The 17,058-nt window shown below is 41.9% G+C and overlaps 1 protein-coding gene across 10 annotated transcripts in view; it reads left to right on the top strand.

Moving 5' to 3' along the window:
- Positions 1 to 13,057: 13,057 nt before the first annotated feature.
- The window catches only part of LOC139581119 (glutamate receptor 2-like), a 71,707-nt gene continuing 67,706 nt past the window's right edge, over positions 13,058 to 17,058 (top strand). For 4 of the 10 annotated variants that reach the window (XM_071410568.1, XM_071410566.1, XM_071410560.1 and 1 more), the window contains exons 1-2: positions 13,061 to 13,516; positions 13,713 to 13,853. In XM_071410568.1, coding sequence (XP_071266669.1) covers positions 13,384 to 13,516; positions 13,713 to 13,853 — 274 coding nt within the window. In that variant the 5' untranslated portion in view covers positions 13,061 to 13,383. Of the gene's footprint in view, positions 13,517 to 13,712; positions 13,854 to 17,058 lie in introns of all 10 variants that reach the window. The other 6 variants (XM_071410569.1, XM_071410565.1, XM_071410564.1 and 3 more) reach the window with 3 other exon arrangements.

Genomic DNA, 17,058 nt, shown 5'->3' with positions numbered 1-17,058 from the left:
GTTCTGAATGACTGTGTGATAACGCTCTCGGTAGCCGGTGTGAACAAAACCTTTAAACAGGTCAACATTCACAAAGCCGCTGGGCCAGACAGATTACCAGGACGTCTACTCAAAGCATGCGTGGACCAACTGTCAAGTGTCAGTTTAGACATTTTTGAACTCTCCCTGACCGAGTCTGTAATAACTGCATGTTTCAAGCAGACCACCATAGTCCCTGTGCCCAAGGAAGCGAAGGTAACCTGCCTAAATTATTACCGCCCTGTGGCCCTCACGTCGGCAGCCATAAAGTGCTTTGAAAGGCTGGTCATGGCTCACATCAACAGCATCCTCCCAGACACCCTAGACCCACTCCAATTTGCATATCGCCGCAACAGATCCACAGATGACGCACTCAATTGCACGCCACACTGCCCTTTCTCACCTGGACAAAAGGAACAGCTATGTGAGAATGCTGTTCATTGACTACAGCTCAGCATTCAACACCATAGTGTCCACGAAGCTCAGCACTAAGCGAAGGACTCTGGGACTAAACACCTCCCAGGACTTCCTGACGGGCCACCCCCAGGTGGTAAGGGTAGGCAACAACACGTCTGCCACGCTGATCCTTAACATTGGGGCCCCTCAATGGTGTGTACTTAGTCCCCTCCTGTATTCCCTTTTCACCCACAACTGCGTGGCCAAACACGACTCCAACACCATCGTTAAGTTTGCTGACAACACAACAGTGGTAGGCCTGATCATCGACAACGATGAGACGGCCTATAGGGAGGATGTCAGAGAACTGGCAGTGTGGTGCCAGGACAATAACCTCTCCCTCAATGTGAGCAAGACAAAGGAGCTGATCGTGGACTACAGGAAAAGGTCGGCCAAACAGCCTCCCATTAACATTGACGGGGCTGTAGTCGTGCGCGTCGAGAGTTTCAAGTTCCTTGGTGTCCACATCACCAACGAACTATCATGGTCCAAACATACCAAGACAGTCATGAAGAGGGCATGACAAAACCTTTTCCCCCTCAGGAGACTGTTTCCCCCTCAGGTGTCTGCACCAGACAGAACTGTTTCGCTTTCGTTCTCCTGTTGGTTGTTTTTGTTCAATTTGTTTTTTGGGATTAAATCTTGAACACTTTAAACGCTACACCTTGGTCCATTCTTCCTTCAGCCCACGACGATCGTTACAGGTATTGTGTGTAGATTGAGGATTTGTTCATATTTAATCCATTTACGAATAAGGCTGTAACGTAACAATGTGGAAAAAGTCAAGGGGTCTGAGTACTTTCTGAATGCACTCTCTCTCTTTGGATTTAACAACCTCAATTGCTGTATTCAAAAAGGTTAACACACCAATTACTGTACCGTAGTCTGAATTTGTGAAAGGATTACTTGTTAATGAGATGCAGATCAAATTAAGGTGTCGAGATTATGTTCATTGCAAGACTCAAGGAACTGTGATCACTATGACTTCCTGTAACAGAATGGGGTCGTGGGCGTCTCAACACCGGGCTTGGGCTGAGCTGACTGAAGCAATTGCCAAGCTGTCCATGACTCCTGGCTCGGTTGCCAAGAGTGAACAAGTTAGTTCTGCTCAGACCTGAGAGTGAAGAAAGGGAAGGATGAATGGAGTGTGTGGGTGTCTGTGAGAGAGCAAGTTAGAGAGGAAATGTGACAGCATGCAAGAAGGAAAGAGAACACAAGTCATCATGGAATATTACTGGAGTCACACAGAAAGAGAGATTGAGAAGAAAAATTGAAGAGAAGAAGCATCTAGAAATCTGGAAGGGTTGTTAAACATGTAATTAATATACCGTGTTAACCATCTCCAACCTCAGCCATTTACGCCCCCTCAACTCCCTGAAACAGTCTCAGGGCTCTTCTTCTAGATAAGGCCATTACAATCATCTCAAACACTATTTTACTGTGAACAATGATAGGATAATTATAATATCTTAGGCATATGTACACTGAGTGTACAAAACATTAAGAACACCTTCCTAATGTTGAGTTGCACCCCCCTTTTTGGCCTCGGACCAGCCTCAATTAATCGGGGCATGGGCCATTCTTCATATACACGGGGAAATGCGTTGCATTTAGTGACACAAACCCGTGCGCCTGGCACTTACTACCATACCCCGTTCAAAGGCACACATACACAATCCATGTCTCAAGGCTTAAAAATCCTTCTGTAACCGGTCTCCTCCCTTTCCGTATAGATGAAGTGTATTTAAGTGACATCAATAAGAGATCAGTGTAGATATTCTGAGTGTGTCATAGTTCAGATATCTCTAATGTACATACTTGAGTACCATTACAATTCCAAGCACAGGGAACTTACATTATAAAGCATACACTATTACACAATCTCTAATGCGTGATGCTTTTGATCCACAGCCCAGAGACCATGGGTGTTATAGGGTGGCTAAACTTCCTAATTTGGCCTCGTTTTAGATTTGGTTCATTAATAAAAAATGCTAGCAGCCATGACCGAATTAAAATGTGAGTCGTGTGTGTTCGCAGGTGGGAAGAGTTCGAAAAACTATTTAGCCCATTAGCTGCAGCCGGTTGGTGTGCGATCATGGCAAAGTTGGTTTCTCCGGGGCTAGTTAATAAATTACACAAAGTAAACAAGACAGTTTTTATGTTGCACACCTTTCAGTTCTCATGAAATGCTTTCAATATTTGTATATGAATTTCTACAATTTATAGTTGGTTTGAGGTTAAGTCATTGAAATTTGGAGCTATTGGAATTGTAACATATTGTCCCATGTACATTGTGTAATTTACCGACAGTCCCTAACTAGCCCCATAGGAATATCCAAAGCCAACCTAAACTTACCACAGACATTACGATTGGGTCGCATGCAGCTCTACTCCGAATTGATGATTACTTGTTTACTGCCAGCTGTGGGCAGGATTGAAACTAACCCAACCTACATTTACGTTGTGATGCAGTCACGACCACACACAATTCTGTTTTGGATGAGACTGACTTTATGACCAAAATTTATTCTATTTACACTTTCTAGTAAATTTTGACAGTAGAATAAATGTTGGACTCATATCGGTGACACATGATATCCATGATAGATTGGCTCGTGGGAATTGTCGCTGTTTGTAATATGCTTGGTCTAACACGTTTTTCGCCTCATGACTTTTTATGCATTCATGCCGCCACCTTGTATATGCTCAAGGAGCATTTTGGTCACTGAGGCATCAGCGACTGCCATTAGAAGACAGTGGCAGATGCAGTGTCCTCAGGTCCCTCATCAATTGACAAGGTTGCTGTGAACTAAATTCCCAAGAAGCTCAATTTGAAAGGAAATTTCCTCAAAAGTGGGCCAGGAATCATTATCTTTTCGTCATCCATGGTTGTCAGTGACAGCCTTTAATATGCAAATATTTCTGTTTATTCTTCTATGAAATTATTACTCAGGGTTACAGATGTTCTCACTGGATTTCAGGTTGACTGTTTGGGGGTTGTTATAGGCCTTGGTTTTTCTGTTTATATTTAGAGGTTGACGTTAGCGTGTTGGGGACACTAATTGGTGTCACTTCATTGTCAGTATGTGTTACAGCTGTGGTGACTTGTCATCTCGCTGGCACAGGTGATATTTAAGAGCGGCTGGCCCAGTGCTCCAGTTGGCTTGAGAGATGGGGAGGGTTAACACCTTTAGTTGGCTCTCCCTATTTGGTAAAAAAAAAATCCTTCTTCCCTGCTTTTGTTCCACCTTTTGGTTTGCTTCCTGTCTTTAAGAATGGTATGGGTTTTAATTTTGTTTGCATCTTCTTGGGCAAATTTAGTGGGTGCTCATGGTGGGTGTCTTTTAGGTCCCAGTTGTTGTTGCTTGTCAACTTTCAGTGGACACCCCCATGAATGTCTTTGAGGACCTCTCCTAGACCCCCACCTGTTTTGTTTTGGTTGTTAATGACTCTTTGTTGGTTCCCCCTACTGTTTGCGCAATAATTTATGGTTTCTTGCTAGGGAACCTAACAAAATGGGGGCTCGTCCAGGATTTTGTTTCCCTGGAATATAGTAGTTGCTCTAATCAGATATTTGAGTGTTCGAGAGACACTTGTGGTAGTTTGTCACAGACATCCAACCAGAGTGGTTATATGATTGGTGGAATTATTTTGAAAGTTCATAAACAAAAAAGCTGTGGACTTTAAGTTGGAAGCATTTGTGGAAACCCCTACATGGGAGATGCTAGTTAAATGTTGCTCGTCATTGCAAAGTTACACATGCCAATTCAAAAGCAGTAGTCAAAGAGTTAGTGGAGGAGGAAATCCTTTCGGAGAGGGAGGATGATGGAAAAGATCCTACGGGTGGTAGAGTACACCCCGTAGACATGCAATTGCGAGACGTAGAACGAAAAGCAAAATGGGAACAGTAGAAATTAGAGCTTGTGCACAAGGAAAGAGATCATGAGGAGAGATTGGAGCATCAGAAATTAGAGCTTGAGCACAAGGAAAGGGAAAGAGAATGAGTAGCCAGACAAAAACAGGAATGTGAGCGTGCCATTCGATTAAAAGAGATGGTGCTGGTAGCACGACAAAGAGAGAGATCTAGAAGTACTCCAAATCAAGTCAGGCCATTCTGTTACCTCAGCAAAGTTTGATCTTGGTCGGAACAGCCGGCTTATATCACCTTTCAACGAAAAGGAGGTGGATGTATATTTTACTCTATTTAAACGGATTGCCACATCCCAAAAATGGCTCCTCAAGTTTTCTTGTGGGAGAAGCTCAGAAAGTGTATGCCGCTTTATCTCTTGACCAGAGCTCAGATTGACACTGTTAACTGCTATTGTTCAGCTTACAAGTTGGTCCCAAAGGAATACAAACAGTCCCGTAAATTATGAAAGACCAAATCACAAAGCCATGTTGAATTCGCAAGGGAACAAACATGTACTGCATTGTGGTGTGGATCTCAAGAGGTCAAGGACCTTGAGGATTTAAAGACACTCATACTTCTCGAGCAGAATTGCCTTCACAAAAGGGTTGCTACCTACATTGTATGAGCACAAGGATCTTACTCTTGAGAAAGCTGCAGTCCTTGCAGATGAGGTTGCGTTGACACATAGAACTACCTTCACAAACAAAGCACTCAGCAGTTATCCATAAACAAAAAGCAATCCAGAGATGTCTCCTCCTACTGCGAAGTTTCTGTCTTTTCCCCCGTGACCAAAGAAAAGGATTGTCAGAAAACGTTTTTTTTGTATCCCCCAAGTATCTTTTCTCACGGCAGTAATGACGCACATCGTCTCTGTGTCCTAAGTTGAAACAGAAAAATAAATGTATTCTTGTGGGAGCCCTCCAGCCCATCAAGTGTGTGGATAGGACTGGTTTATTTCCTAAACAAGACGTTGGATCAGATCCTTTGGGTTTGTGTCTGAAGAGTGGCGATGCTGTTAAGCAGCCAGTGAAGACACTGAGACACTGGGGCAGCCCAATCCTTCATTTTGGAGGGTGTTTAGCTTTTTTTCTGACACTTCAGCAACTGGTTACAGTGTGTTAGTACAAGGTTTGGAGATGAGTTGCATGTACAAGGTTTGGAGATGAGTTGCATGTACAATGTGGAACTCAAGATTGATCTTGTTTCTGGTTCCATTGTCATTGGGGTGAGGCCTAGCCTACCAGTGGAAGGGGTCTCATTCATTTTGGGAAACGATTTGGCTGGAGGGAAGGTTGTGCCATATCCTGTTGTTTGTAAGCAACCCAGAGTGGAGTAACCTGATGGGTTATCAGAAACGTACCCTAGAGTGTTCTCAGCATGTGCCATTACACATGCTATGTCTAAGAAAGTTGTTGGGGCGGATGTCAGCGGTCCCACCATGTTCAATCTGTCCGAGACGTTTATGTGTGATCCTGATTTCGGTAAAACCTCCTGAGTTGACCTCTCCTTTGAAAACCCCAAATGCGAGCAAGTTTGTAGAACCACTGAAGGAAGAGGGGGTCCCTAGTGTTGACACTTCAATGTCTAGGAAGCAGCTGATTGCTGAACAGAGTAAAGAGGTTTCCCTTTCTCCTCTTTTTGCTGAGATGCGTCCAGAGGAGGAGTTTGATCAAGTTTGTGTGGGTTACTTTGTAAATAGGAAATGGCATTCTTGCGCCACTTCTGGCAAGACGATTGTCCTAGTGTATCTCAAATTGTTGTTCCAGTTACCCTTCTACAAGAGATGCTGAGGTTGGCTCACAATGGTAGGATGGCAAATGACCGTATCTTGCATAACTTCTTCCAGCCTGGTCTGAAACAGGATGTTGTGACTTACTGTAAATCCTGTCTCGTTTGCCAGAGGATGGGTAAACCGAGTCAAGCTGCATCGGTTGCACTTTTTGCAGCCTCGTCCTGCTTTTGGTTAACCTTTCAGCAGGGTTCTGGTGGACTGTGTTGGTCCTTTGCCCAAAGCAAATACTGCTAACTAGTTTCTCTTAACCATCATGTGCGATGCCACTTATTTCCCTGAGGCCATTCCACTGAGGAAGATCACGGCTCCCAGTATTCTTAAGACCTAGGTGACATTCTTTTCAATGCTTGTACATCCGCAGGTAGTGCAATCGCACCAAGGTTTGAATATCATGTCAAAGGTCTTCCAGCAAGTGTTACAGCAGTTGGGTGTTAACCGTTGCTTCTCTAGTGCCTACCACACAGCCTCAAGGTGAACAAATGATTTCCGCATGTGTGTTACCCACCGTGAAGCATGGAGGAGGTGTGATGGTGTGGGAGTGCTTTGCTGTTGACACTTTCAGTGATTTATTTAGATTACAAGGCACACTTAACCAGCATGGCTACCACATTATTCTGCAGGGAAACACCATCCCATCTGGTTTGCGCTTAGTGGGACTATCATTTGTTTTTCAACAGGACAATGACCCATCACACCTCCAGGCTGTGTACGGGCTATTTGACCAAGGAGAGTGATGGCGCTGCATCAGATGATCTGGCCTCCACAATCCCCCTCCCTCAACCCAATTGAGATGGTTTGGGATGAGTTGGACCACATAGTGAAGGAGAAGCAGCCAACAAGTGCTCAGCATATGTGGGATCTCCTTCAAGACTGTTGGAAAAGCATTCCTCATGAAGCTGGTTGAGAGAATGCCAAGAGTGTGCAAAGCTGTCATCAAGGCAAAGGGTGACTACTTTGAAGAATCCCAAATATAAAATATAGATTGATTTGTTTAACACCTTTTTGGTTACTACATGATTCCATATGTGTTATTTCATAGTTTTGATGTCTTAACTATTATTATACAATGTAGAAAATAGTAAAAAAAACTTGAATGAGAAGTTGTGTCCAAACTTTTGTCTGTTATTGTATTTGTTGTGTTATGGGGAAGGTGTTACAGGCCTTGTTTTTTCATTTACATTTAGAGGTTGGACTTTTGCACGTTGGACGCACCAATTGGTATCACCTCGTTGGTCAGTGTGTGTTACACCTGTGCTGGTTTTTCATCTCGTTAGACAAAGTGTTTCACCTGTGGCTGGTCCAGTGCTCCAGTTGCCTCGAGATGTGGAGGGTTAACACCTTTAGTTGGCTCTCTCTATTTGATTTCTAAATAAACAAATATTTTTATCTGATCTTCCCTGTTTTTGTTTTTCTCCACCTTTTGGTTTGCTTCCTGTCTTTAAGCTTGGTGTGGGTTTTAATTGTGTTTGCCTCTTCTTGGGACTAATTTTGGGGGCACTCATGGTGGGTGTCTTTTAGGTCCCAGTTGTTGCTTGTCAACCTTCAGTGAACACCCCCATGAGTGTCTCTGAACCCCTCCTAGAACCCAACCTGTTTTGGTTGTTGTTAGTGACTGTTAGTTCCCCCTTCTGTTTGAGCCATTATTTTTAGTTTCTTGCTGGGGAATGCTTGATGCTCAATCCTGTTAGGTTCTAATTCTCAGAGTAAAAAACTCAACGGACACTATGAAAGGTTAACCAAGTTTATTCTCCCAGATGGTCAATACAGCTGCATCAGACAAAACATGTTTCCACCAACACAAGTATATATACTCCAATTTAGATGCACTCCTCCTTCTCTCCAACCCTTACATATTGTAGGGTTCGACGGGAAGACAAAGTGATGGGGTAATAACTGTTCCTTCTCCCTTAAGGTGACCTGACCTCAACCTCCTTGATGCCAAATCCAAAGCTCTCCACCTGTATCACCTATAGCAATCATGTGACTGCCTCCCCTTTACTTAGTACATTCCAAAGCCATCTGGCTCCTACAGATAACCATTAACTTCTGATGTGAAAACCAGTCTATCACTCCTATACTATAGCATTACTCCTGATGTATCATGTCTCTAGTATAACAAGGTTTCAAGTTTAACCCAGAATTTAACAATCCAGTACCTCACAAGAGGGTATGATTTCACTAACATGGTCAGTCTTAGGTTGGCAGTGTAACCCAATTCTTCTCAGATTGATTTGGCCTATTCCTTTCTCAGTCAATAAGGGCTTATCTTGTTTTCTGCTTCTTGCAGTTTCTGCCTAAGCAGAAATCACACAGTTTATGCTCTTGTGCAAGTTATTGTGTGTGTGTCCATGTAATATCATCATGCAGCCATGAGCCTGAGGGAGTAGGAACACTTCATGAAAAGAACTGCTACAGAAGCTCAATTCACCCCAGCTACTGTACTGCCACTGTGTAACAGTGCAACAGATGTTTTTATTGCACCCCCCCCCCCCCACATCACAATTGTCTCACTATAACTAATATGCAAGGATGGTTAGACGCCTCTTGTATCTAGTCCCCCTCTCAACACAAGTTGCATGAACTGTCAGTCAGCGATCGCTCTAGCCGCCTCTTGTTTTAGGAATTATCAGCCAAAGTTGCATGTGTAAGCCTACTGAACCTTATGTCAGTTGATTTCTAAAGCTATTCCCTCTCACTTTTTAACATAGTGTAACCCTGTTAAACTACCTCAGGATACTGTACGGTATATTCCACCAGGCGGGTAACTTGACCAATATTAGTAACAGGCCAATTTGACCCCCCTTCTCCAATAATATACCATGATGAGTTTGATTGGGGGGGAAATCCCCACTGTTAAGCGCCAGGCAGCTACTGGGTTTATGTTGCTTTGCACCACAGTGACTCATTTCCTCATTTTATGATTGCATCCCCCCGTCGCCAAATACGCTTTTGATCCCCAGAGGCCGTCTGCCCGAAACGCACAATTTCTCCTCTTTCCCTTTTCAGCAGTCTGTGATGTATTGCTTTAGTCTGCAGTAAAGGTTCAGCAGCATTTTCTGGGACAGTTCAAAACCGACTCAGGGACGGTTCTGGGATGATAGAGCCAAAATTCATACAACCACTGTACATCAAACAATGTTAAAAAGCAATGAGGCTGATGTAACAAATGAGAATGTTTAGCTTAAATGTTGACAAACTATTATTTCTTAACATAAGTGCAGTAATGCGCACATGACAGTAGGATACGCGCAAATGTTCCAAAATGCCATTAGCAGAAACACACCTTCCTAATAAACATGCAAGCAGTGTATAGTGAGAGAGATGAAATCATCTGTTCAAAATATAAAAAGAGGGGAGATCTAAAGATGCAACAACTAGCATGGGTTGCTTATATGACTAGGATTGTGTCTTTGGCTGCTGGACAATGAAATAAAGTTGATTTGAAAACCAATAGAACATGAGAGAAATGCTGGTTTCAATGGCATAAGGAAGTGTTTTTATAAAAGAATTCCCTTAACATTTCTATGGTCTGTTTTTGGCGAGGCTACTTTGAAACGAGATAAGACGTGCCTCCAGGCTTTAAACGTTTATGGTCAAGCAGTTTCAAAATGCCTGACTGCCTCCGCTCAGATTGCAAGGTGAGTGATACGCGGTGCACAACAGGGCACTGGCCTTTCTCTCCTTTAGACATTAATGTGAATTATCTTACATTATACACTGTGTGTACAAAACATTAAGGACACCTGCTCTTTCCATGGCATAGACTGACCGGGTGAATCCAGGTGAAAGCTATGATCCCTTATCGATATCACTTGTTGAACCCACTTCAATAAGTGTAGATGAAGGGGAGGAGACAGGTTAAAAAATGATTTTTACACCTTAATTGTCTTTTAAGGCACATATTGTGTATGTGTGCCATTCAGAGGGTGAATGGGCAAGACAAAATATTTAAGTGCCTTTGATCCGGGTATGGTAGTAGGAGCCAGGCGTACTGGTTTGTGTCAAGAACTGCAATGCTGCCGTATCCTTGTCATGCTCAACAGTTTCACGTGTATATAAAGAATGGTCCACCAACCAAAGAACATGGGCCAGCATCCCTGTGGAACACTTTCGTCACCTTGTAGAATCCATGCCCCGACGAATTGAGGCTGTTTTGACGGCAAAAGAGTGTGCAACTCAATATTATGAAGGCGTTCTTAATGTTTTGCACACTCAGTATATGTGTCAAACATAACTGGCATTTGTCCGATATTTATGTAATTAAAAGTCTCATTGAAGTTTGTCTACATTTTCTGGTGCCTCCCTCAGGTCAGCATCGGTGTGGGCATATCACCTGGGCTACACTAATTATTTACAGGTAATTGCTAAAGGAAACACCAACATAAAGTGTCGTAATAGGGCTTGGGCTGCCAGAACAGCTTCAATGCACCTTGGCATAGATTCAACAAGTGTCTGGAAACCTTGGAGGGATGCGACACCATTCTTCCATGAGAAATTCCATTATTTGATGGTGGTGAAAAACGTTGTATCAGGGTCCGCTCCAGAATCTCCCATAAGTGTTCAATTGGGTTGAGATCTGGTGACACACACAAACACACACACGTTAAACCCCCTATGCTCCTTTGAAATACCTCTTTCAAAGTCACTGAGATCTTTTCTTCTAGCAATGGAAGCCAAAATAATGGGTAACTGGCCATTTATATACATGACCCTAAGCATGATGGGATATTATTTGCTTAATTAACTCCGGAACCCCTCCTATGTGAAAGCACTTGCTTTCAATATTCTTCGTATCCCTCATTTACTCAAGTGTTTCTGTTATTTTGTCAGTTACCTGTACATCTAATGTAGACCCATGTTGGCAGTTCAAAACATAAAAATAAACAAAGCATTTTAGCATCCTTGCTGTCCCCAGTCCACCTGGCCGTGCTGCTGCTCCATTTTCAACTGTTCTGCCTGCGGCTATGGAACCCTGACCTGTTCACCGGACGTGCTACCTGTCCCCGACCTGCTGTTTTCAACGCTCTAGAGACAGCAGGAGCGGTAGAGATACTCTTAATGATCGGCTATGAAAAGCCAACTGACATTTACTCCTGAGATGCTGACTAGTTGCACCCTCGACAACTACTTTATTATTATTTGACCATGCTGGTCATTTATAAACATTTGAACATCTTGGACATGTTCTGTTATAATCTCCACCCGGCACAGCTAGAATAGGACTCGCCACCCCTCATAGCCTGGTTCCTCTCTAGGTTTCTTCCTAGGTTTGGGCCTTTCTAGGGAGTTTTTCCTAGCCACCGTGCTTCTACACCTGCATTGCTTGCTGTTTGGGGTTTTAGGCTGGGTTTCTGTACAGCACTTTGAGATATTAGCTGATGTAAGAAGGGCTATATAAATACATTTGATTTGATTCGACGTCCATCCATGTCTGAGGACGTCAGGAGATGACATGGAAACTGGCCACTAGAGGCAACAGTGAGCGCTGTTATCTTCAAGTAGGTTTCAGTTTTGATGGGGGGGCATTGTGGACAGGGATGGTGGATGGGTGTAAGCATCTGCCTCTGATTACAAATGTTGGAAGTGTAAGTCCAGTGATAGAAAGTTGGTTTTGTGATTTTTCTTTTAAACCTATCCCAAACCTTAACCCTTACCTTAACCATTCAGAGTCAATGCCTAACCTTATGTTTTTTGAGTTAATGCCTAAACGTAACCTTAAACACTTGGAAATTTGACGTTTGCAACTTCGATATTTGAAGTTTGAGAAATGTGGATGAACGTTTAATTCTGATGTGAGACTGTGAGAGCTCGTTGTAGCTATAGCCTGTATATCATAAACTGGGGAACAGGGATGACATTTCTTTTTATTGACTGGAGGGGAGCTCCTGTTCCATTTTACCCTGTGTAAAATGGCAATAACAAGCGCCACACAGATTCGGCTCCAATTAGTATGCATGGAATAGTGGAAATCAAGCAATAGATCAAAGGTAAAGAGCACATTCATTTGATGGTTAATCCCAGTGAGATGGGAGTGGAGGGAGACACGTATTCATGCACACACACGGGCAGTTGAGCACACATGGACGCACGCACACCCGCACGCACGCAGATACACACACATATACGCACGTATGTACACACACACATACCTGCACACCCACTCGCATATACACACACACCTTGACAAGATTCACTCGACGAGCTACAAGTGAAATGCATCTAAATGTCAGCCTGTACAAACCGTTATTGACTGGAGGTGAGCTCCTGTTTGATTCAACCTTGAATATCTTCAGTTTGTTTTTCGTTCCTTATATTTTGGTTGGAAGGTATGCAACAGTATTGTTTTGTTGTTTTTGGACAAGCTAGATAAAGTGAATCTTGTTTAGTTCATCAAGTGCAATTTAAATGTCTCCGAGATATAGACAGATGAATGTTTCAGGCCTAAGAAGCAGGCATTGGTCAATAGCTGGCACAGCTATCTGCTTTTGAGGATGGCACACACTACCCATGGAATAAGTAAGATGCCACTCAAACTGGCATGGCTATTATTTGCTTAACTACATGATTTTGGGGGGGGGGGGGGGGGTTGTGACTGAGTCATTATCAGCAGGGCACACACAGGTTAATACGAGATGTATTAATGTCATACTTTCCCATGTTCGTGCAGAGTGATACAGTGAGGGCTAAACCTTCAATAATGACTTGTATAACACGAAGCAAACCCCTGAGATAATGAGATTGTCTTATGGTTTGCCATGACTCGTAGCAGGTTCAAAAATGTAAAGTCAAGCGCACATATTTCATCTATTATACAGATGCTCAACAAACATGTACATACACACACTAATGAGTCGCGAGGCACTGAAGTGGAGCGCACGCTCGGCTCCTCTCCTGTCTTTACGCTTCTCATTAACATTCGTCGCTTGTCCATGATGCTGAAAGGATCTCCAGCGCACGGAGCGGAGACGAGCATTGTTCCAGTGCTTAAAGGAGGTATCTACGACTCGCAGGCGGACAGCGCAAGGAGGAGGACCGGAAGAGACGGTTAATTTACATTATAGCATTCCTTCACTGCTGGACCTGGAGCAGGAGCCTTCCTTTTCTATACAAAAAAAAAACACCTGCAGAAAATAGTCACCAGTGCATTTTTCCTGACATCAAGTCGCCGATATGTGTCGGATCTAACATAGACTATTATTGAGAAACAATGAATATCTCCATTCTTGGGTGGATGTGGGCACTTTTTTTCATGGAAATGCCTAAGTTTATGAATTTATCGGTTTTCGTTCTACCTGTTTTATGGGGTTTGGTGCTTGGTGGCTCTCAAAGTGTACAAATTGGTATGTATCAAGCAAATTCGTTAATTTCAGGGATAGCCTATATTTTTGGGACATAGGTCCCGCAAGTAGGCTCGTGATTTTGCCAATGCATGATGAAAGCTGGTCATGCAAATTTTAATTAAATAAATCAACAATATAACATTTTGGAATATGCTATACACAAGTATATTGAGATGTCCAATTGTTTCTATTACAGGTGGACTCTTTCCAAGGGGTGCTGATCAGGAGTACAGTGCATTTCGGATAGGAATGGTTCAATTCGGCACACCCGAATTCAGATTGACGCCCCATATTGACAATCTGGAAGTAGCAAACAGTTTTGCTGTCACCAATTGTTGTAAGTAACAAATGAAGCCTATTTCAGGTCTCTTTACAAACTTAACAATGAAATCAATTTTCATCCCCTTCAAATATACCAATATAAAACACAGCAAAACTATCAATTGATGGATTCACTTAGGCTACTTAGAAACGGTGCATGGAACCACTCAATTAGCGCGTAATTTGTGAGCTTATTTAAATCGGTGAAACCACATCTGTTGTGGAAAGACATGGACAAGTAGGCTGTTTGTAAAAAAATATCTGATGTGGATTAGTGTTCATCTTCTCTGTGTGAGAAATGACAAAGTAAAGTTGGTTTCCACAGTAACAGTAAGTCACAGTGATGCTCCATTGACACAGGCGCGCGTAATGTCTTGCATGACAAGTAGGCACTGGGAGTATCCATTGTAATTTCGTATTTTAATCAAATTCAAGACAGTTGTATTATCTTTTGTCAAATATTGTCACCATTTGCAATAGCTTTTCATCTCTGATAGACATGACCTAGGTTAAAATACATTCACGCCCGTTAATTGAAAATTAGTTTATTGTTCCACATATTTAATAGGCATTTATTAACCGTATTTAGTAAAGGAACTAATCTATATCAGGTAGCCTATGCATTACATGTAGTTCTGTGGATGAGAAAGATAGGCTAAGTGTAATAATTAAATCATTAAGGTTTCTTCCTTCTGGGCATTGAGAGGAGATTATAGCCTTCTGGACCAGCCTATTGCCTACCACTTCTTGGCCCACATTCGTTATGTTATTAGGTTCTTCAACGCAATTTCTTTATATATATATATATTGAGAACAATCAACTGAAACAATATATATATATATATATATATATATTTAAACTGACAATATTTAATAGTTTAAAAAAAGAATAGGTTCGATTTGATCTGTTCACTGAGCGATTAATGAGCGCCGCTCTAAAATGGATGGGCTCCCCATTTCATCTAGCTGTTGCCAAGCGACAGTTCGTTTGGGAAAAACGTCTCTGAGGTATATTAAATCAAAACTCAAGGATATTTTTTATACCATGTGCATTGATTATAATCACCGTTTCCACACTTTCCACATAAAAGCTTGTTGTGTTGAACCTCAACGCGTCAGATGCCTGATGATGCTGGATCAGGAGAACAGCGACATGTCAGTCACCGCTTGGGTTCTAAGCAACAACCTCAATCCCCATAACTGTTATGTCAGAGGTTGTTCTTATGCAGTAGGGTTACATATGGCTTCATTCAGTAAGTAGTCTACTGTAAATAAGAAGCAGATGGAATCATTGTAACTTACACATTTGCCTCACTTGATATGCACTTTAAAAAGCAGTAACTTTTTCGGTAGGGAAAAGGCTGAAAGCATGTTCTTTGGACATAGGCCTACTGTAGCCTATTATTGATAGGTGTCATCATTTATTAGAAAAAAATAGGGACAATAGATCTCACAGGTGGCTGGTCGCACCTTAGTTGGGGAGGACGGGCTCCTAGTAATGTCTGGAATGGAATGGTATCAAGGACATGGTTCCATGTGTTTGATACCATTCCATTCACTCCATTCCAGCCATTATTAGCCGTCCTCCCTGCCCCAGCCTCCTGTGATAGATATGTGATAGCCTTGCCTTTTAGTCAACGAATTGGTCAATGGACCAATTCAAACTCATGTAAACCAATGTTAAAAAACACTCATAATAATTGGTAGCACATTTGGCAATACAATACAGATATATATATATATATATATATATATATATATATATATATATATGTGTGTTTTCTCTATGTGAACATATATTATTTGAGAGTGAGTGGCCCTTCTCAAGCGTTTGACTATATAGGCTACTCTTTTAATCCAATAGATGACACTATACATTAGAAGGCATTACAGTAATTCCCTTCATATTTGAAACATACATTTTCAGATGAGAAAGCACCATTAAAAAGCTGGGCACAGAGACATTTATAGAAGCCATATTAAAATTAGATTGATCATTTTGCTGTACATTAGGTGAAACAATGTAACCAGTCAATGGGATATGTTTAATGAATTGAACGAATTATATACCTGGGATGAAATACACTCTGATTAGCTAAATCACCAAGTTGTATAGTAGCCCAAAGTACAGTAGAATCCAGGCCAATTTGAAGGCATAAGCTTCCCTTACAAGTATACCTTGTGGGATAAGCTAATTCATAAAGAAGTAGATTGACATTTTCTCAGACAATTTTGTACAGGTTATGCAATGAGTCAGATAATAATTCCTTTACTGGGATATTGTTGGCCTGGCTTTTATAGTGACCATAAGAAAAAACAAGAGCTTGTACAATTTTATTCAAGGAAGTCTTGTTGGGCCAGAGTGGTACGTCTACGATGTATGAAAGCATTTACCTGCATCTGACCTTGTTATGATGCACAGGTAACTGCCAAAGCAATATACTGAACCAAAATATAAACGCAAAGTGCAACAATTTCAAAGATTTTACTGAGTTACAGTTCATATAAGACAATCAATCAATTGAAATAAATTCATTAGCCCCTAATCTATTGATTTCACATGACTGGGAATACAGATGGCCCTCAGGATCTCGTCACACTATTTCTATACATAAAAATTAAATTAAATTATATTCATTAAATTATATACAATTAAATTGTATTCATTGTCGGTAGCTTATGCCTGCCCATACCATAACCCCATCGCCACCATGGGGCACTCTGTTCACAATGTTGAGAACAGCAAACCCCTTGCCCACACGACACGTGGTTTTGAGGCCGGTTGGACGTACTGCCAAATTCTCTAAAACGACGTTGGTAGAGAAATGAACATTCAACTCTGGCAACAGCTCTGGTGGACATGCAATCAGCATGCCAATTGCACGTTCCCTTAAAACTTGAAAAATCTGGGGTATTGTATTGTGTGACAAAACTGCACATTTTAGAGTGGCCTTTTATTGTCCCCAGCACCAGGTGCACCTGTGTAATGATCATGCTTTTTAATCAGCTTCTTGATAAGCCACACCTGTCAGGTGGATGGATGGTCTTGGAAAATTAGAAATGCTCACTAAAATGGATGTAAACAAATTTGTGCACAATACTAAAGAGAAATATGCTTTTTGTGCATATGGATCCTTTATTGGAACTATTGTTTTAGTTCATGAAACATGGGACCAACACTTTACATGTTGCGTATAGATTTGTGTTCAGTGTAGAAACAC

This window comes from Salvelinus alpinus, chromosome 7 (assembly GCF_045679555.1).
Source record: "Salvelinus alpinus chromosome 7, SLU_Salpinus.1, whole genome shotgun sequence".
In the NCBI taxonomy this organism is placed as follows: Eukaryota; Metazoa; Chordata; class Actinopteri; order Salmoniformes; family Salmonidae; genus Salvelinus; species Salvelinus alpinus.
This window is presented reverse-complemented; position numbering and strand designations above follow the sequence as displayed.